General features: G+C 34.8%; 1 protein-coding gene across 2 annotated transcripts in view; it reads left to right on the forward strand.

Annotated features, from left to right (window-relative positions):
- Nucleotides 1–21774, forward strand: part of COL11A1 (collagen type XI alpha 1 chain) — a 211970-nt gene that overhangs the window by 132952 nt on the left and 57244 nt on the right. For both annotated transcript variants that reach the window (XM_061121277.1, XM_061121276.1), the window contains 5 exons: nt 761–814; nt 5319–5372; nt 8013–8120; nt 8514–8603; nt 8865–8918. In XM_061121277.1, coding sequence (XP_060977260.1) covers nt 761–814; nt 5319–5372; nt 8013–8120; nt 8514–8603; nt 8865–8918 — 360 coding nt within the window. The remainder of the gene's footprint in view (nt 1–760; nt 815–5318; nt 5373–8012; nt 8121–8513; nt 8604–8864; nt 8919–21774) is intronic.

Genomic DNA, 21774 nt, shown 5'->3' on the forward strand with positions numbered 1-21774 from the left:
ACTGAAGAACTGTTATTTTTGCAAAAATAAAATACAAATATGTGAATATGCTCTTTAAAAATATAGTTGCTAATGAAATAATTTAAATGTAAAATACTCAGATTACAGTTTTATAATATTGTGTTGGTCTGAGTTATAGCTATCTGGTGGTTTATTCACTCAGTCATGTCCAACTCTTTGAAACCCCATGGACTCTAGCCTGCCAGGCTCCTCTCTCCATAGGATTTCTCAGGCAAGAATACTGGAATGGGTAGTCATTTCCTTCTCTAGCGGATCTTCCTGACCCAGGGATCAAGCTTAGTCTCCTGCACTGCAGGCAGACTTTACTGTCTGAGCCACCAGAGAAGTTCATAGAATTATATTAAAGAGATAAATACACATACTATCTGTTTCTGCTCAGTCCCTTCAATAGTGTCTGACATTTCATGACCCTATGGACTCTAGCCTGCCAGGCTCCTCTGTCCATGGGATTCTCCACGGAGAATACTGGAGTGGGTTGCCATGCCCTCCTCCATGGTATCTTCCTTCTCAGCTTAGGGACTGAACCCACTTATCCTGCATCTTCTGCATCACAGGTGTATTCCTTATCACTGAGCCTCTAGGGAAGCCCCTATACACATACTACCATATATAAAATCAATAGAACATCAAAATAGTATATCTAATGAAGATATAAGAAAATTGTCTAACATTATATTTAGATTATAAAATGATTCAAGAAATACATGTGACATTTGATGTTGAATATTTGTGATTTCAGGGACCACCTGGGAAAGATGGCCTGCCAGGACACCCTGGGCAACGTGGAGAGACTGTAAGTGATCCCAGTATTCTGATTAACATTTTCTATCTTTAGCATCTCATCATTTCACAGAAAGATACTTTATTATTAACAAGTCAATTATGAGATTAAGGACAATACCAAAATTAATTCCATTTAATCTTTTTAAAATATATTTGACATACAGAGACCCATTTTGTAGCTAAATACCTAAATGAATATGATTACTTGGGGACATGCATATTACTTGATTTTCCTTATTTTCAATAAGAGCATTTGGGGTATTTACTGATGGAAAAGACGTCATTATCATTTGGATCCCTCCACAAGGTTGTCATCCTTGACCCTTTCACTGAAATCTTTGTTTACAGATATATTTATAAGTCTTTCACCCTTCCAGTCTCTAAAGGAGACACATTACAATAAACCATTCAGATAATAGGTTCTTGTATCCAAAATTAAGGGATGAAATATTTGCTGAAGTTGGAACCATAAATCTGTAATTCACCTAGAACTATGTCAAATAAACCCTCTCCTATCAAGTAACAAAATGGGAAAAAAAAAGTAGCTTAAATTATGAGGAATATAACATTAAACAAATTGTCTGAACAACTTATGTAAGAGTGATTGGGACAGAGGGGAAACTGGCAGCTCAACTATGGTTTAAGAATCCTAGTGGTTTTCTTTATTTTTTCTGCCACTGTTACAAAACCTTGTATCTGACTCTTTCAGTGGGATGGTAATCTAATCAGAAATCATTACGGATTAGTATCTTTCCTTAATATCAATTCTTGACTCTTAACAGTGATTGATTTTATCCAGATTTCTTAAAGAAACCACAAGACAGACTGCCGTTGACTATGTAGCTCAAAATTATCTTAGAGTATTCTGCCACCATCAATACATATTAGGAGTTCAATTGAAGTACAGAATAACAGATCTGAAACACAATGCTTTTCTGCATAGGAAAAACAATCTAGAAGAAGCAGTCAATTCCTGTTTTGCTCACCAAGTGACAATTCTTCCTGTAACGACTTCTTGGTTTTAGTCAGATTTAGTAAAGTTCAAAGTCTTGGATTACACACCAAAATCAAGAATAATTTATTGAGACCAAAGAGTACAATTGTTTGGGCGTCTTCTTGGGAATGACATTTGCATGGTGAGCAAGAAATAAACTCTCTAAAGGATACTCCACACTCAAATTCGCAGATGCATTCTCATTCAAATATTGCAGTCAGTCATTTCTAAGTCATGGTGTAGCTTCTTGGGAATAACTTTAGAATATTTCAAAAATGTCTTTTGAGGAAGTGGTACCTAGAGGATTATTATTACAAAATCCCTTTTGTCTTCAATTTAATCAAGAGCTTCTGCTTCTATCGAGAGCAGCAATATTATTGTTGTTGTTCAGTCGTTCAGTCATGTCCGACTCTTTGCGACCCCATGGACTGCAGCACACCAGGCTTCCCTTGCTTTCACCATCTCCCAGAGCTTGCTCACTCATGTCCACTGAGTTGGTGATGCTAATGTCTAAAGTTAAACAAAGTGGAAAAGTAACATGTTAACTAATGATTCTAGGATAGGTATTCTCATCTCATAGTTTCTTATAAATGAAGCCTAGAATTATTTCTGGAAAATTATATTTCTGTTTTCAAATTCACTTAAAGAACAGTGAGTCACTTTTATACTCAAGAACCTTTCTTGCTCACCTTGTTCTGTATTGACTGTGATTCATAAGATTGTCTTGTACAAGAGTCAGAATCTAGGGCAGCTATATTTTGATATATATGTGTTTCCTTATTTTAAAGAAGTTATTTTGTTATATTTGAGATTTTTCCTCATTTAGAAATCCTTAAACTGAAAGTTCATTCTGACATCTTACAATTTAAAGCTCTTTAGGAGTAATTAGAGTCCAAAATCACTGCAGATGGTGACTGCAGCTATGAAATTAAAAGACTCTTACTCCTTGGAAGGAAAGTTATGACCAACCTAGACAAAATATTAAAAAGCAGAGATATTACTTTGCCAACAAAAGTCCATCTCATCAAGGCTGTGGTTTTTCCAGTAGTCATGTATGGATGTGAGAGTTGGGCTAGAAAGAAAGCTGAGAGCTGAAGAATTGATGCTTTTGAACTGTGGTGTCGGAGAAGACTCTTGAGAATCCCTTGGACTGCAAGGAGGTCCAACCAGTCCATCCTAAGGGACATCAGTCCTGAGTGTTCATTGGAAGGACTGATGTTGAAGCTGAAACTCCAGTACTTTGGCAACCTGATGCGAAGAGCTGACTCATTTGAAAAGACCCTGATGTTGGGAAAGACTGAAGGCAGGAAGAGAAGGGGACAATAGAGGATAAGATGGTTGGATGGCATCACTGACTCAATGGACATGAGTTTGGGTAAACTCCACGAGTTGGTGATGGACAGGGAGGCCTGGTGTGCTGCAGTCCATGGGGTCACAAAGAGTTGGACACGACTGAGAGACTCAACTGAGAGATCGTTTTATTACTCTGAAACAACCCACACTTTTCTTAGAAATGCAGTGCCAAATCATGTGTTGATCATAGAGGTAATCAGAATAGGAGTTATATTTTTAATAGCCATGTATCAAATTCATTTCTGTTCTTAAGAAATTTGAAAAACTTCATTTAACTTGTACTAAAATAAATGGCTAGTCTTATTATATGACAATATTAAATAATCACACTTCATTTTGATCTATAAAAGCTTTTTTTGTACATATTTTATATGGTAAATAAATTTACTAGATACTTGCAAAACTGAATATTTTGAATGAGCTGGCATATGGTCAGGCTGTTTTCCAGCTCCTTACAAATCTGTCTGTCACTCAGGTGAGCTAACACACTCTTAGGGTGGATGAGTACAAGTCTGGGTAACACATTTTTTCACAGAATTTCCTCAGTGAAGGCATGAGAGGGCATTGAAAATGTCAAGTAGGCACTTACTGAGAGAGTTTTAAGACTCAGCAGAGACTAAAGGTCGAGAAATGGTTTGTTGCAGAGGAGTTGATCAGATACAGATATTAATAGCGATTGTTTTCATGGAAATTATTGAGACCATCTAAGGAGTAGGTGTGATGTGGGACTAAATGATGTAAACAAATGGTAAGAATAACTGCTAAGAGCTGTTAGCTCTCAGTGGAAAAGTAAAACATAAAATAATATGTATATAATATAACTGTATATATGTGCTTACATATGTGGGTACTAATTTCTAAACCATTAAGTTCCTGAAAAGTTAAAATTAAGCAAATAAAGCTATTATTTTGTTTATAAAATGCTAAATAAATTATAGAATGCATTTCCCTTGAATTGATTCATTTTGCTATTGTGATTGATAGCTAAAGTGGAAACCTGAGGGTTTTAAGAATTAATGTGTTTTAAAAATAGGATAAATTTGTTTTTTTCTTTCCTTGGAGCATCAATCAAATAATTACAAATAGAATTTTTTTTTCTTTTTACTGCTTTTAAGTTTCATTTTTATAAATAATGTAATAATAATCATCAGGAAGGTCATGATATAAGTGTAGAGCCAGTTTCTGTCCTTTGCTTTCTAACTTTCTTATTTCCAGTCTCATGTTATAGTGAATAAGACTTTTGCAAATATTATTTCCTTTAATTCAGTTCTTTGGCACATTTTTCTCTCAGCATTTTGAATCTTTCTCCAACTGTTAAGTGTAAATTAACTCACATAACTAGGAAATTTGCTATTCATGATACAGTCATGCAGAAAATAACCCAGGAGTCTAGAGAAAGAGAGGTACCAGAATATATGCCAAAGGCCTTATTTAGTGAGTACATTAGCTCACATGTACTGGATTTTATTCTGATGACTATAATATATGTAAGGTACATTTGTTAAGTATATTGTTTTGGGTTTTAAGAAAGAAAGCTGATAAAATATTGAAATGGTGACAAATCATGTAAAGTATTCTTTTTATAAATTTATTTTTATATCTTATTTTATGAGATTGTTGGAACAGAAGAAAGAGAAATGCAATGATATCACAGACTGTAGATTTATCTCTGCGTGAGGAACCAGTGGACTGTTACAAAGAGTGTCTAAGTCATTGCTTATTTCATCCATATATGTTTCTAGATTGAAATTTCTGTGTTGTCTGACACAGGGAAAGAGGGCTAAGAACACAGTTTTGCTCCAGCTTCATCCCATTTTCTTATTTTCTTTTTTAAGCTTATTGAAGATAATCATACAACTACAGTGTAAAATAGCGAAGACAATAAATTTTAAATGTAAAGAGAACTGTAATGTAATAATTTATAGGCATTTAGAAACGAGTGCTTGTGTGCGCACTTAGTCGTTCTGTTGTGTCCAACTTTATGCAACTTTATCGACTGTAGGATATTTGCAACAGGCGCCTCTGTCCATGGGATTTATGAGGCAAGAAATTTTTAGCCAAAAGATGGCTGGCTTTTAGAGTGAATTATTCAACTCTCTCAGAGAATTATAATTTATGTTTTGTGTCCTGGATAGCTTTTATAGTTCTTTTGTTTTTTTCTCCTTAGGGATTTCAAGGCAAGACCGGCCCTCCTGGGCCAGGGGGTGTTGTTGGACCACAGGTATGTTCCACTACTTATTTCCTAACAAGATTTATCTTTCTTTTATATTTTAACTTTTGCTAAGTTGTATGAAATTTATTTTATTTTGAGAATTTTAATATTAATATTTTTTAAATTTTGGATGGTATTTAAATATATGCAATTTGCCTACATCAAATGAACTTCAGAAAACCATTAGTTAAAGCAAATTTTTAGTTGCCTGAATGAATAAAAGGGAAGAATAAAATAAATAATGAAAATAAGTCAGAAACTTCACAGTCAAGGTAACACAAAGGCCTGATCATGACACCATTTGCTAAAAATACCAAGATACTTTTTAAATAGATTGACCATTCTCTTTTTTCAGAGATTTCAGATTCTGAAATGACTTCAGTTTTCTGAGTATAAATTAAATTTAGGTGTATAATAGATTAGAAATATGTCTTCTAATATAATTCTTCTAAAATGTTAAAATTTGTATTCTATTATATCTTTCTTAAAATTTCTTTTTTCTTAACAATGATTTCCATCAGTGATAAAATATTACTGTGTAATCTTTGAGGGTATATTGATAGAAGTAATGGCAAAGACAAGTAGCTTTTTCAAGAGAGGTGGCAGAAAGAATCTCAAAACTTAAGGTAGTACTCTGAGTTATAGTATTAAATACTTGTAGACAATAATTTGTGGGAATAGAAAACAAAGTTTTTATTCTGGCATAACATATTGAATGGACAAGACACATTTAGTTTACTCAGTTGGAATTTTACCCCTGCTACTAACAAATTATAGCAAAAGAGCCAGAGCAGTAAAGTGTCTTGATTACTTAATTGCTTTAAATAGTCTTTTCTCAGCCTATAATTAGTTCTTAATACTTTGTTAACTCGAACACACACACACACAAACACAGAAACAAAATTGTATCTTCTTTCTAGGAATATGTGTGATAGAAGCAAAAATGAAGAATTCTTGGATTGGCTGTTCCTTTTAATTTCAGAGGTCAATCTTGAACCAAAGGAATTTCTGTTTGCTACTTTATCAAGGGAAAAACAGTGTGCATGATACTCTTTTTGCATACTTCTCTGTGTGTATATGTTGAGCCTTTCTTTTAATTGCCTATCAATTTTAAAAAACCTCTAAAATACTTTTGTTTTTCTTTATTCCAAACAACTTCAAAACAATTTTCTGTGAAAAATTTAACTAAAAGAATGATTCCTATTATGTCACTTTATGAACAGAAGTAGAATTAGTGCCACAACTAGAATACAAACAGCTTAGGGTTTAACTGAAATTTTCAGATCTTCATATTTTTGAAAGTTTATCTCTGCCTAATGCAGACATCTCATTTATGAAAACCATGTTCTTTTTTGTCATCTTAGTTTAAGGCATAAAAATAGCAGATGTGTTATGATTATGCATCTTCATTGAATTATTTTTCTTCATTGGTCCTTTAAATAAGAGAATTCAGTAGACTATTTCAGATGTAATCATATTTTCATGTTAGGACATAGGAAGTGATTTAATAAGAGCAATGTTGATTGCAATACTTGATATCCACTCCTTTTTTTTTGTACATTCATATAAATCCCTGCTCATTTTTGTCTTGGTGATAGCCATTGCATTGAAATTCTGATTGATGTTTAAGGAAAACTTCCTTTGAGGAGAAATGCTTGCTCATTAATGATAAGTTGGGGGCTTTCAGCAATACATAATTAAAAGAATTTAAATCTAGATATGTACACCCAAATTTGGGGTAGATGTGTTTTTTTTTTCCTAATCCAAGACCAAAAGGTAAGAATCTGTTGCATTTTTAGAAAAATAAGAGAGAATGATAGCCTATAAGCAATTTAAGTAACACACTGGACTGTTTAACAACATTAGCATCTGGAAAATTTCCCTTTATATGTCCTCAACTTTATTCTAAGCGGAGATAGAGAGCAACTGGTGACCATTCTCTATTTACACTTGAAAGCTCATTAAAGTCTAGCACCACAAAATGGCACGACTCAGGGGACACATAAATGACCTGACATTTTTCACTTTGACACTTACAGCAGTTTAAGGCAGTGGGGTATTTGTTATAGTCTTTGCCCTGGAGGAATTGCCAACTGAAATCCATGGTTTTCAGGATTCCCCCTGACACATTCTCTAGACTATCAAATCAATGTAGATTTACAATTGGAAGGTCTCCAGTCATGGAAATTCCAAGGAGAACTACTTTCCTTGTTTCAGTCCCAGGGAACTTGAGCTTATTATCAAGCAGTGATTCACTGACTAGCTACCCCATGTGGTACTAATAATGCCTCTTTTACTTTTAAATCTATTTGACATCTTATATAAAAGAGGGAAGGAGATGAAATAATGATAAAATGGTTTTTAACAATATTTAGACTGGCTTCCCTCTGAAACAAGCTGGTATTAAACAAACAAAACAACTCTTTAAATTTATCTATATATTCCCTTTACACACTCAGATTTTAATCCAGATTATACATAATCTTTCAGACTTCTATCAAGTATTTTACTTTCAATGCTTTATATGCAGTTCTGTAGGACACCATGAAAATAATTGAAAATGATAAACCTTTGTGAAAGGGAGTGAAATTTGTTATCTTTGCCAAAAAATAAAAGAGCAATCTAATGAAGTTTGTTTATCTACTTTAGGGACCAACTGGTGAGACTGGTCCAATAGGTGAACGTGGACATCCTGGCCCTCCTGGCCCTCCTGGGGAGCAAGGTCTTCCTGGTGCTGCAGGAAAAGAAGGTGCAAAGGTATATTCACCATGCTGTTGGAATTTTCTTGGCTGAAATCACCCATTTACTTTTTACTATAGCTTCTCATTACTTGTCTATAGATACTCTACATGTTGGTGTAGTATTTAAATGAATGTCAGAAAGATATCTTTATCAGTTTATTGTACTTCAAGTCATGACTGAACAAAAATATGAGAACAGTTAGCTTCATTGACCATAAAACCACTCATTCATGTACACTTAGCTGTAGATAGTGGTTAGTTCATTTTAATGTATGTGACATTCCACACACTACTCTCATCATTAAATGGTATTCAAACTTTACTCACACTAGGTTAGAGGTAATTACAGTTTTGTTTTTGGAAGCATGTATGTTTACTTCCTATGATGGATGTATATTCTATTCCTTAGGGTGACCCAGGTCCTCAAGGTGTCTCAGGGAAAGATGGACCAGCAGGACTACGTGGTTTCCCAGGTGAAAGAGGGCTTCCTGGAGCTCAGGTATAATTAACATATTAATGAAACATGTAAATAAGATTGCTTTTAGAAGCATTTTTTTGATCTCAACTAAATAAAGATTCATGAGTAATTAAAGGGAAATATGTGAGCATATGCACTGGTTGTGATAATACATATAGCAATAGATTAATATATTTGTGTCTGGAATCACTTCCTAACATTCTCATTTTATCAGTTATACATCACCCCTTATTTATATTCAATTCATATCTGTTCATTTTCTTTGCTTTTCACTTTTCCCAGGGTGCACCTGGACTGAAAGGAGGAGAAGGCCCCCAGGGCCCACCAGGTCCAGTTGTAAGTATGACTATAAAATAGCCATGCAATCCATAGTTGCAAATTACAGCATTTCTTTCATTAGTCTCATGCTGTGATCCCACAGTGTGTGGAAGAGAAAATAAACATATGTCAATCAAATCAGTCAGTGCCTGGTCTCTACTAATTGCATGCTTTCATGAGTGCAGAAACAGAAGTGGTGAGATGATTGAAAATATTTATTTTACCACTGCTGTCAGGAGCTGAAAGGAGCTATCTTGCCTCTTTAAATACCTGAGAAAATAAATCATAGTTTGTCTGATTCTGAGTACTTGATGAGACTTGAATTTTATCAATGTTTATTTTTTTAAAAAACCATAAATATGAAAGGCATGTATTCTCTTTATTTGTTACCTAGATTGTTTTATTTAGTCATTGTAACTTTATGAAATAATTGGCAAATGAGTAAATATTAGATTTTTATTTTCTTGGAATATATATCAATCCCCCAGAAAGCACTAAATACAGCCTTTATTTTTTTCCATAAGTTTACCTTCATTCTTATATGTGAAGTTACCAACAATAGCCAAGCTATCAATCTTAGTGGTTTCTTCTCATTCTCCATTTTATCTCACCAATCTAAAAAGCTGAAAGTTGCCTAAACTTTCCTCTTAACTTCTTTATATAACACACGGAAGTCATATTAGCTCCACCTCCAAAATATTTATTTAATTCATCCCCCTTTCTTCGTTTCCACTACCATCGCCTTTGTTCAGACTCTTTCCTTTCTCGCCTTGCTTAACAGTGTTTTAACCTACCTCCTGACTCCATTTTTACCCTCTTCAGTTGGTTTTGCCCGCTGATTCTAGAATTACAGCTTAACATCAGTTGCTTAGTCATGTTCGACTCTTTGCGACCCCATGTACCACACATAACCCACCAGGCTCCTCTGTCCATGGAATACTCTAGGCAAGAGCCTACCAGGCTCCTTTGTCCATGGAATTCTCCAGGCAAGAATACTGAAGTGGGTAGCCATTCCCTTCTCCAGGGGATCTTCCCAAAGCAAGGATTGAACCCGGACTTCCTGCATTGAAGGCAGATTCTTTACTGTCTGAGCCACGAGGGAATACACATCCTTAACAGTGCCATTTTTATGCTTGTATGTATCTCATGGTCCCACACTGTCTTTGGAAACCAAACTCCTTATTATGACCAAGAAGTTTCTTCAAAATTTGATCACTGTCACTATCATCTATTTTATTTTCCTGAAAGCCTACATCCTAATTCTACCCAATTTAATGCATTGAACTTCTTGTTTATCATACTAACACAATTCTTATACTTTGCTGAGGATATACTCTTCTTCTTCCAAGAAACCCCATTTTTCCTTTCTCTATTTGAAAAGAAATTCCTACTCATCTATAGAGATTAAGTTTAAACATTAAATCTCCATAAGGCCATCTTTCGACAGTTTGCCTCCATTTCATATATTAGTGAAATTTCTTTTCTATCTTTGTTATGATTTATATTTTAGAAATTGCTTTAGAATGTGTTTGGTTGTCTCTTTCGTTAAGACTGTAAGTTTCTTGTATTATTTTGGTTCCATTCACAGCAGTGTTGTCAATATAATCATTCCATATCTACCTATCTAAAATTTATCATACATCCTGATATTGGAGTTAAGTGTATACAACATAAATAACACTAAAAAAATAACAATATACTCTTTGGCAGATTGATTAACATTGATTAACATAATTATATTTAATCTGCGAGCATACAAATGTCATATTACAATGATTATGGTGGTATGGATATTTGATAAAGATTTTTTTTAAAGAAAAATAATATTTGATATTCAAAAAAAAATAGAACATTTTAAGATATGCTGATAAGCTGGTGGTGGTAGCACTAGTAGGAAAAATATTTGAATAAGACAGAAGTGCTTAAATTTGAGCATAGATGTTTACATGCATGCTCAGTTGTGTCTGACTCTTTGTGACCCTGTGAACTGTGGCCCACCAAGCTCCTCTGTACATGAGGTTATCCCAGCAAAAGTACTGGAATGGGTTGCCATTTTCTCCTCCAGAGTATCTTCCAGACCCAGGGACCAAACCCACATTTCGGTGATTCCTGCATTGGCAGGTGGATTCTTTATCACTAAGCCAACTGGAAGCCAATTTGAGCATAAGTAGAATCTTCAAAATTTTCAGTGCAATGCAATCTATTTACCCAGAACTTTAGATTCTAAAGTGAATTTTATTTCATAATATGGATTCATTTTTTTAAGATCAGTGGTGATGCATCTGTGAAACCTGAATCATGAGCACAGCATTTAAGTTGTTTAAAGTTATTTTTAGGACCCAAGCAAACAATGTTATCTCATTTCTTTGGACAGTTGAAATTAATATATTTATAAGGTACATAATATGGCCAGGAGATAGAGATATAATTTAACAGGATATAAATCAATGATTATCTGATTACATTTGAAAGAACTTAGTAAATATGACTTTTAAAAGATCTGATATTCATTCATTTAGCATCAAGAACTGTTTATTTGGCAATTTCTACTTACTTCCCAGTGTACAATTAAACTGCAGAGAATATACACCTTTAAGAGACTTAAAAATAAATAGCACTATAAGTCAGCCAGTGATTAAATGCCTAATGATATACAAACAACAAACATTAATTATCCAAGGGCAGGGGAAGAGAAATCAGTAGAAGTGTCAGGCAGGAAGTGGTCCTTGAATTTGACTTCACAGAGTATAGAAGATTACAAAACTATATAAGATCAAGAGTAAACACATTTAATAAAGTTTTAGGGGAAAAGTGGTCATTAGTATATAATATATATAACAAAGAAGAGAGAGACTTGTTGAGCATAAAATTTCAGTGATCAATGTCATGATAAAAGAGTGAACCAATATAAGACAGCAGGAAGTCAGTGGCCAGTGCAGATGCAACAAACACTAGGAAGGCAGGATGGTAGGATTTATTCCTAAGATTGGATATGGGTAGTGAGGAAGATGAAAACAGAATGATGACTTCAAGCTTGTGTCCTTGTGGGAGTGACCGTTTAGTGATGCCGTGGTCAATTTCACCTGGTCAGGAACAACAACAAACACTAAACTCTCACATAAAAGCTCAAAGCCTCTTAGTAGCAACAAAAGATTTTAAAATGCTTTTATACGTTGCTGATAGAAATGCTCTACAAATTCTGACTGTGAGTTTATTTATTTGAAATTAAAATCTATTCTTGACAATAATTTAACATATCCAAGTCTATAGGCATCAATAAATTAAAATTCTTCCTTAAATTTGGAAAAGGAACCGCTAAAAGGAAAGACATCATCCACATTGATTATGCTTTATGCTATTGTAATTGCTATAAAATATTGTGAAGAGATTCATGATGAGGTTCCTACTCCATGAAATAAAAGTGAAGTGAAGGGACTTTGCTGGTGGCTCATATGGTAAAGAATCTGCTTGCCAATGCAGGAGATACGGGTTCAGTCCCTCGGTTGGGAAGATCCCCTGGAGAAGGAAATGGCCACCTACTTGGGTATTCAACTTCTGCTGCTACTGCTAAGGCACTTCAGTCATGTCCAACTCTGTGCGACCCCATCCCTGGGATTCTCCAGGCAAGAGCACTGGAATGGGTTGCCATTTCCTTCTCCAATGCATAAAAGTGAAAAGTGAAAGTGAAGTCACTCAGTTGTGTCCAACTCTTCGCAACCCCATGGACTGCAGCCTACCAGTCTCCTCCGTCCATGGGATTTTCCAGGCAAGAGTACTGGAGTGGGGTGCCATTGCCTTCTCCATTGAACTCCTACTCCATAACAAATGCTAAACAAGCCTTAGTTTACTCCATTTAAATAAAACTACATGCATGTGAAGTTTGATTTTGCATTGTTTTATTTCAAATTACCAAGATTTAGACCAAAAGTTATTGATTTTCTAGATGAAAACTATAATTTATTCAGAAAATTTGTTCATGGTAATTCATTTTTTTTTTTTTTAGAAGATTTATGGTATCATCTTGTTTAGTTCAGTCAATCACTCAGTCATGTCTGACTCTTTGCCATCCCGTGGACTGCAGCAACAGGCTTCCCTGTCTATCACCAACTCCCAGAGCTTACTCAAACTCATGTCCATCGAGTCAGTGATACTGACATCTCATCCTCTGTCATCCCCTTCTCCTCTTGCCTTCAATCCTTCCCAGCATCAGGGTCTTTTCCATGAGTTAGTTCTTCTCAACAGGTGGCCATAGTATTGGAGTTTCAGCTTCAGCATCAGTCCTTCCAATGAATATTCAGGACTGATTTCCTTTAGGATGGACTGGTTGGATCTCCTTGCTTTCCAAGGGACTCTCAAGAGTCTTCTCCAACACCGCAGTTCCAAAGCATCAATTCTTCGGCGCTCAGCTTTCTTTATAGTCCAACTCTCACATCCATACGTGACTACTGGAAAAACCAGAGCTTTGACTAGATGGACCTTTGTTGGCAAAGTAATGTCTCTGCTTTTTAATATGCTGTCTAGGTTGGTCATAGCTTTTCTTCCAAGGAGCAAGTGTTTTTAATTTCATGGCTGCAGTCACCATCTACAGTGATTTTGGAGCCCCCCAAAATAAAGTCTATTACTGCTTCCATTTTTTCCCCATCTATTTGCCATGAACTGATGGGACCAAATGCTATGATCTTAGTTTTCTGAATGTTGAGTTTTAAGCCAACTTTTTCACTTTCCTCTTTCATCTTCATTAAGAGTCTCTTTAGTTCTTTGCTTTCTGCCATAAGGGTGGTGTCATCTGCATATCTCAGGTTATTGATATTTCTCTCAGCAACCTTGATTTCAGTTTATGCTTCATCCAGCCCGGTATTCCACATGATGTACTCTGCATATAAGTTAAACAAGCAGGGTGACAATATACAGCCTTTACACACTCCTTTCCCAATTTGGAACCAGTCTGTTGTTCCATCTACAGTTCTAACTGTTGCTTCTTGACCTGCATACAGATTTCTCAGGAGGTAAGTCAGCTGGTCTGGTATTCCCATCTCTTTAAGAATTTTCCATAGTTTATTGTGATCCACACAGTTAAAGGCTTTGGGGTAGTTAGTGAAGCAGAGTAGATGTTTTTCTGGAAGTCTGTTGCTTTTTTGATGATCCAACAGATGTTGCAATTGATAGTAAAAACAAAGAGTAAGGAGTGCTGACTTCTTTGTCAAAAAAGATAGTACACTCTATTTTGCAATGTTAATAAAAAGTGACATTGAAATATCAGAGCTTTTCGATATATTCTGACCCACACAAAGCAAAATAAATTTAATAGTCATCCATCTATATTTGTATGTATCTATTCATTCATAAATGTATTTTACATCTATTCTTTTATTAATAATCTATTCAGTTGGAAACATAGGCCATGCTACTTGTATCACATTGTTATGAAAGCCTATAGAAGTGGATTCACAGAACTCTGATAGGTCTAGCTATGATACAAGCTTGGCTTGTATTTAGAGAAACTCTAATGTGTAGAGTTGTATCAACCAAAAGCACCTATTCAAGGATATGGAACACTTTTATGCAGGGCTCTTATTATGAGTATCCTCTGAAGAAATCTTTTTTTTCTTTTAATTGTTACAAAAATTAAATTTCTTTTTTTAGCTATGGCTTACAGAAATAGATTCAAATTTGAAACACAGTAGAGAAGATAACTTGTTTTATGACTGTTTTGTAACTTTTTGCACTGAATTCTATGCAAGAAGTACATATAACGTACCTTAAAATTATATATTTTATTTTATTATAATTACGTTTCAAAATACTAGACAAGACCTATTACATTGACTTCATAAACCATCCATGGATCATAACCTGCATTTCGGAAAAGCATAGTCTCTAAACTAGGTCCCTAGTATGAATTTTTAGATTACTAATACTGATAGTCCTAGTTTTTGCCAATAAAAAAGTTACTTGCTTATTTATTTTTCTTACCTACATTTCTAACATTTCTTATTTTATTATCTTTTAGTTATGTCTCCCCTGTAAATTGCTGTGAGTCTTTTCCTATGAAAAACTAAATAATGAATATGCCATTCAATCTATTAAGCTGAAATTTTACAGATTCATTAAATGGACATTTCCTGCATAGAGCTTATAGTTTTTTGAAGAAGATGGATGTGAAATAGATAAAACAACGTAGTAAATAATGAGTAATCTATTAAAAGAACAAAGAAAGGAAGGTTACAAACAATGATTTTTCCCTAAAGGAATTACGTTAGAGTTCAAAATACAAATAAAAATCAGTTTTATCTATGAAAAACAAGTTTTTTATGGGTTTGACTTAATCTTGAAGTGTTCAATGCTATTTTAGTCCTCTTAGCAAAAAATTGATATTTCATCATCAAAGTTCTCTGAAGGTCTAGCTACTAGGAGTGTATGCATATTGAGAAGCATTTTTTAGTGCTCCCGCTCAAGCCGAACAAAATTATCCCAACAGGATACTGTTCCTTTGAGCTTCTAAAGTCTGGCCTAAACCAAATGCTCTATGTATGCATGAGGATATACACAAAAGCTGGTAATAGATGCCCATCAAAGGAGGGCATGTTTTCTCCTCTCAGGGGCTTTACTGATTAAGTGGATGTCTTGATGCACATGCAGAAGGCAGGAAGAAGCAAGAGACTGATCAGCAAGAGAGGAAGGAAGCACAGCATTTTTCTCATATGTTGAACACAGACTGAGTAAACATTTTATATTTATGTTAACATACAGAATATACAAATAGATTATGCAAACAAGCTCTCAGATTGCATTTACCACTGATGTATTTCATAAAGCAAATCAAGGAAAATGTATTCCCTAAATAATCTTTCCCTCGTATTTTTCTTTTTCTGATAAGAAAAATCCCTTCAAGGACTTTCCTGGCGGTTCAGTGGATAAGACTCTGATCTGCCAGTGCTGGGGGCACAAGTTTGATCCCTGGTCAGAGAACTAAGACCCCATGTGCCACATGGCATGGCCAGAAGATGAAAATGATAATAATTTTTTAAAAAATCCCCTCATTGCAAACATTTATTTCTCTAAAAATGAGGAGAATTTAAAAAATATAATAGTGTGCTATTAAAAGCCCTTTGTCCTTACAACCACATTTCTCACTCTCACACCTACCCCTTAGAAAAGTGGGAATTAATATGGAGAGTGTATATGAGAGGGGCCAGATACATAGCTGCTAGAAGGTAAATGTCCAAGGTTTCACACTGTGCAATGTATTAGTCTTTGTCCTCTTTGTGACTTCTATTTCATAACTGTCCCCTGACAATTCTCTCTTTTTCTCTTTATGTGCTATTATTTCTTCCTGTTATTATCTCTTCTTTAGAATTGTATATGCCCTTCTTATCATAATTCCTATTCTAATTTTCCCCCACCTCCTATTCCAGAGAACCTTCTTCTTTACTGGCTTTTTACTTATTCCTCAAACAAGGAGCTAGACAAGTGTTTAGAAGGATTTCACTTACTAACTGGGTCACATGTTATTCTTTTGAAAGATAAAGCACACTTTCTATATTGGGATCCACTTAGACCTTAGGGGGCATGCAATCAGGATTAGCCAAGTAGAGAGATGGTGTGGGATCAGTGACTGAAGACTGAGACATTGTAAGACTTTCACTTTGTCTTTCAGTACTTATGTTTTACATTCTAGTAATGCTTGATATTTTATCTGAATTTTCAGCTTCAGTCAGTTCAGTTAAGTCTCTCAGTCATGTCTGACCCTTTGCGACCCCATGGACTGCAGCACACCAGGCCTCCCTGTCCATCGCCAACTCCCAGAGTTTACTCAAACTCATGTCCATTGGGTCGGTGATGCCATCCAACCATCTCATCCTCTGTTGTCCCCTTCTCCTCCTGCCTTCAATCTTTCCCAGCATCAGGGTCTTATACAATCAGTCAGTTCTTCGCATCAGGTGGCCAAAGTATTGGAGTTTCAGCTTCAGCATCAGTCCTTCCAATGAATATTCAGGACTGATTTGCTTTAGGATGGACTGGTTGGATCTCCTTGTAGTCCAAGGGACTCTCAAGAGTCTTCTCCAACACCACAGTTCAAAAGCATCAGTTTTCAGCTTATCTGATCTCAAATGCATGTAATCTGGAGAGTGAGAATTACCTCAAACTAGTCTTGCCATGAAGATTAACTTGGCTTTAAAAAGAGAGCGCTAGACTTTTTTCTTTTTTTGCTTTGTACTTGTGTAGCTAGCTCTTCTCCTAAGAACTTGTATTTATGGTTTTTTTTTTTCCCTTCTCTCTAGTGGGCTGCCTTTTAACTGAATGCATATGAGATGATTTCTCTGATTACCTTTTTTCCTATACAAATGCTCCTCAGAATATGAAACACCTAGTGAACATAACAGAAAATATTTATCTGGTGTTCTCCTGTATGTGAAGAGTTAGAAAAATAATCGCTATTCTCACCGCTCCAAGGAAATAAGCTGATATTGTTGACTTTTGTTTTATTACCATTGCAAAGTTTAGGGAAAAGGACTTCAGAACAAGACAAAGCTAACACAAACTTAAAGAAAGGTCACTGATTAGAAAAATGTAAATTCCTCTGGTTTTAAAAAATAGGCAATGTCCAATCTTCAGTTAGTGCTTGCTATTTAGTATTAAAATAACAGAATATTTAATGATATTATGGCCATCATAATTTCTGTAATTCCTTACACATCTTTGCTGTACTAAGTCGCTTAAGTTGTGACCCTATGGAGCCTGCCAGCTCCTCTGTCCATGGGATTTTCCAGGCAGAAATACTGGAGTGGGTTGCCATTTGTTTCTCCAGGGGATCTTCCCCACTCAGAGATGTAATCCCCATCTTTTAAGTGTCCTGCGTTGGCCCCGGGGTTGGTTGCCGCTAGTGCCATCTGGGAAGCTTTTAATTTATCTATGCTCATTGCAATTTAAATTGAGGAAGTATTTTTATAGCTTGTAGCCTCTTTTTCTCTCCAGTTAAACAGTTTTGATGGGACAGTATCACTGCTATATAGTTGAGTACATAAACAAAAAGTTAAATTAGGATTAAAAATACTATTTTGTGGGAAAAGTTCTGCTCTTAATGGTGCAGTCTTAGATATACTGCATATCAATTTTTATCTTAATTTTCTCTTTTATAAAATTTCGCTTCTACAATCATTTGAGATTGCATATCTACTTTTGAAATAAAGCTGTCCATGTATAGTACTCCAACATCTGTTGCATTCAAAGCTTAAGACAGACTTTATATGTATCAATACATTAATACCAGAAAAAACAGATTTGTAAGTTTGTAATAGCATGTGTTTAACCAGTAGGTATCATCAGAGATTTTCACTTTTCCATTTATAGATATGTAAAATAAAATCATTGCAGAATATATTGCTATCAAAAATATCTAGACATAGTATGTTTGAACTAACTAATGGGAAAGGAAATTGCAGTTGTACTTTAAGGCACAAATATTCATTGGAAATGTATCTTCTTGTTTTTATCCACTGTTTCATAGTTAATGAGCTGTGACAAGGTTATAAACAATTTTTTTTAACTACAAGGAAGCAAAATGTTTTTATTGTTAATCTTAATGCAGGTTTCACAAGCAAGATGACAATCTGAAATTTAATATTAGGAATGCTTCAGGGCATAATTAAAATAGTTAAGTTTGTAATAAAGGTAGTATATAATATCTACCAGCTATACATATTATCATTGATTCAAATTAGCATTATTTCTTTGCTTGATATATGTGAAAATATTTATTTATTTTTGGATATTAAATATATTTCACTATAAAATTAACAAGCATTTTTTTCTTAAATAAAAGTTGTGAGTTATTTTCATGTGTTAGTTATAATGTGTCCTGTTAAGATAATACATATTTCTCAATTATATACCACATACTCTGTGGAAAGTACATATTCAATTGATAGTCATCTGCAAATTTGGTAAATTTCTACTGACTACACATGAGTTTATTTAGGAATTAAATTTTTTAACATACCCATAATTTATAAAAGACCAGTGTATATATCTAGTTGTATCATTATGTTCTTAAGTATATTATTACTTATAGTTATGTAATACATACAGTTAATATTTTAAACTTTGGAAATATTCATGATGAAATCAAATCATGAGTATTTGCAGGACAAAATTTAGTTATAAATGCTACATTAATGCCTTCAGAAAATAATAGAAAACCTAGGGTACAATGGTTACTGTGTAAGGAATATTTAGAATGATGTCTCATGATTTAAATTCTCTGTTTACTTTTACCAAAAAAGACTACTTTCATTACTGAACGTTTTCTTCCTCTCTTTTCTGTAATTCAGGGCACACTCTCAATTTCAGTGTCCTTGCTCTTCTTTTTCTCCTTGTCTTCCTCCTCCTTTCTCTCTCACACGTTGTCCATCTTACTATCGCCCCTGCCCTTCTCTTCCTCCAGTTTTACTCTTTGACTTCTCTGTCACTGATAAGACTGATCTTTGGATTCCTTTCGCTTTTAGGACTGTACCTGTTAAATGCACTCAGAGGATTCTATTCTCCTTTTTATTTTCTGCCCTGGCCTCTGGTATCATTCACCCAAAGTCGACACCTGGTTAACAGTCACACCGCTTGTGGTTGACTTTTTTACATAAAATATTTTAATATTATTAAATTAAAAATGACATTTTGACAGAGAACAGATGCTTGTTTTCTAAAAAAATACTAAATGAAAATTTCCTTTGCTATTGTTTTTCTTTCATATTTGAGTAATGTGATTGATAAAGATAAAATTTTCACATAACTTGATTAATTATTATCCATCCGCACAACAATTCCTGAGTTTGTTTTTAAAATATATACTTATTATAGCTCAAAAATGTCACTTGTTAATATCAAGTTCAAATTTCATGATTTTTTAACCATACTTTTAGTAAAGTTTCTCAAATGACTTCTATCTCCTAAGTTTAAAATATCCTATAATAAAACAACCGTAACAGTGGTCCAGTTAGTCTTAAAGAAAATGAGAGACAAAATTAGTTTCCTAGTGTTACTCTTAAGTTGTTCCCAATAATCTAAAATTTGTATCATCTCTATTCATTTTAATTGCTTTAATTTTCAGATACCTCACAAAATAAAAAAGTACTCTATGTAGCTTGTGTATTTAGCCAGAAAAATATCAAGAAATTACATAGCAAATAGTCTTTGTCAATTCATCTGTTCAGTTCAGTCATTCAGTTGTGTCCAACTCTTTGCCACCCCATGGATTGCAACACACCAGTCTTCCCTGTCCATTTTCCAACTTCAGGAGCTTACTCAAACTCACGTCCATTGAATTGGTGATGCCATCCAACCATCTCATCCTCTGTTGTCTCCTTCTCCTCCTGCCTTCAATCTTTCCCAGCATCAGGGTCTTTTCCAGTGGGTTAGTTCTTCACACCAGGTGGCCAAGTATTGGAGTTTCAGCTTCAGCATCAGTCCTTCCAATGAATATTCAGGACTGATGTCCCTTAGGATGGACTGATTGGATCTCCTTGCAGTCCAAGGGACTCTCTAGAGTCTTCTCCAACACTACAGTTCAAAACATCAATTCTTTGGTGCTCAGCTTTCTTTATAGTCCAACTCTCGCATCCATACATGACTACTGGAAAAAACAGAGCTTAACTAGACAGACCTTTGCTGGCAAACTAATGTCTCTGCTTTTTAATATGCTGTCTAGGTTGGTCATAGCTTTTCTTCCAAGGAGCAAGTGTCTTTTAATTTCATGGCTGCAGTCACCATCTGCAGTGATTTTGGAGCCCCTCCCCGCAAGAAGTCTCTCACTGTTTCCATTGTTTCCCCATCTATTTGCCATGAACTGATGGGACCAGATGCCATGATCTTAGTTTTCTGAATGTTGAGCTTTAAGCCAACTTTTTCAGTCCCCTCTTTCACTTTCATCAAGAGGCTTTTTAGTTCCTCTTCACTTTCTGCCATAAGGGTGGTGTCATCTGCATATCTGAGGTTATTGATGTTTCTCCTGGCAATCTTGATTCCAGCTTGTGCTTCATCCAGCCTGACATTTCGCATGATGTACTCTGCATGTAATTTAAATAAGCAGGGTGACAGTATACAGCCTTGATGTATATTATAAGACAGAAATAGTCTTGTAATCCTCTGCAATCAAGGAATAGTTCAATAAAATTGAATAGGTGCTACATTTGGGGAAATTCCAATTTGATAACCCCTGAGAGTTGTTAATGTCTTTATTTCCGAGAAGCATTGGGTGGCTTTGTGGAAAAAGCCCAGGGAAGAGTCCTTGGTCAGAGTTGCCCTTGAGTAGTACCCTGATTATGGGAAGGACACTTAACCTCTTATTTTCTCCATCTTTTAAGACTGCTATTCTATTCCTGGGCTTCTCTGGTAGTTCAGTTGGTAAAGAATCTGCCTGCAGTGCAGGTTTGATTCCTGAGTTGGGAAGATTCTACAGCTGCACCAAAAGCTCCACAGAATCTTTCTGGAGTAAAGTGACAAATAAATGTGAAACTGACTTTTAAATTGTAAAGCACTATGTTAACACAAGCTGTTGTCATTATCGTTGTTTTTATGTTCTTATGTAATTAGTGTCCTAGCTAATAAAAATAGAAATTAGAACAAAGTCAGTAATTCATATTTGTAAAATAAAATTATTTCTAATTACATAGACAGAATAATATTAGTTAAAAATGTGAAAGTACTGCATTTTCCAGCTTTTTAAATCATTTGAGTTTTAAAATGATGATATTATCTAGACTTCTTAATTATTAAGGGAATCTGCTAAAAATCATATTTTCTGATATTTCACATTTAGTTCAATCCTGAATTAAAAGAATAAATTATAACTTAGCCACACATCTAGGAATCTAATCTAAAG

Source organism: Dama dama, chromosome 20, assembly GCF_033118175.1.
Source record: "Dama dama isolate Ldn47 chromosome 20, ASM3311817v1, whole genome shotgun sequence".
Classification (NCBI taxonomy): Eukaryota; Metazoa; Chordata; class Mammalia; order Artiodactyla; family Cervidae; genus Dama; species Dama dama.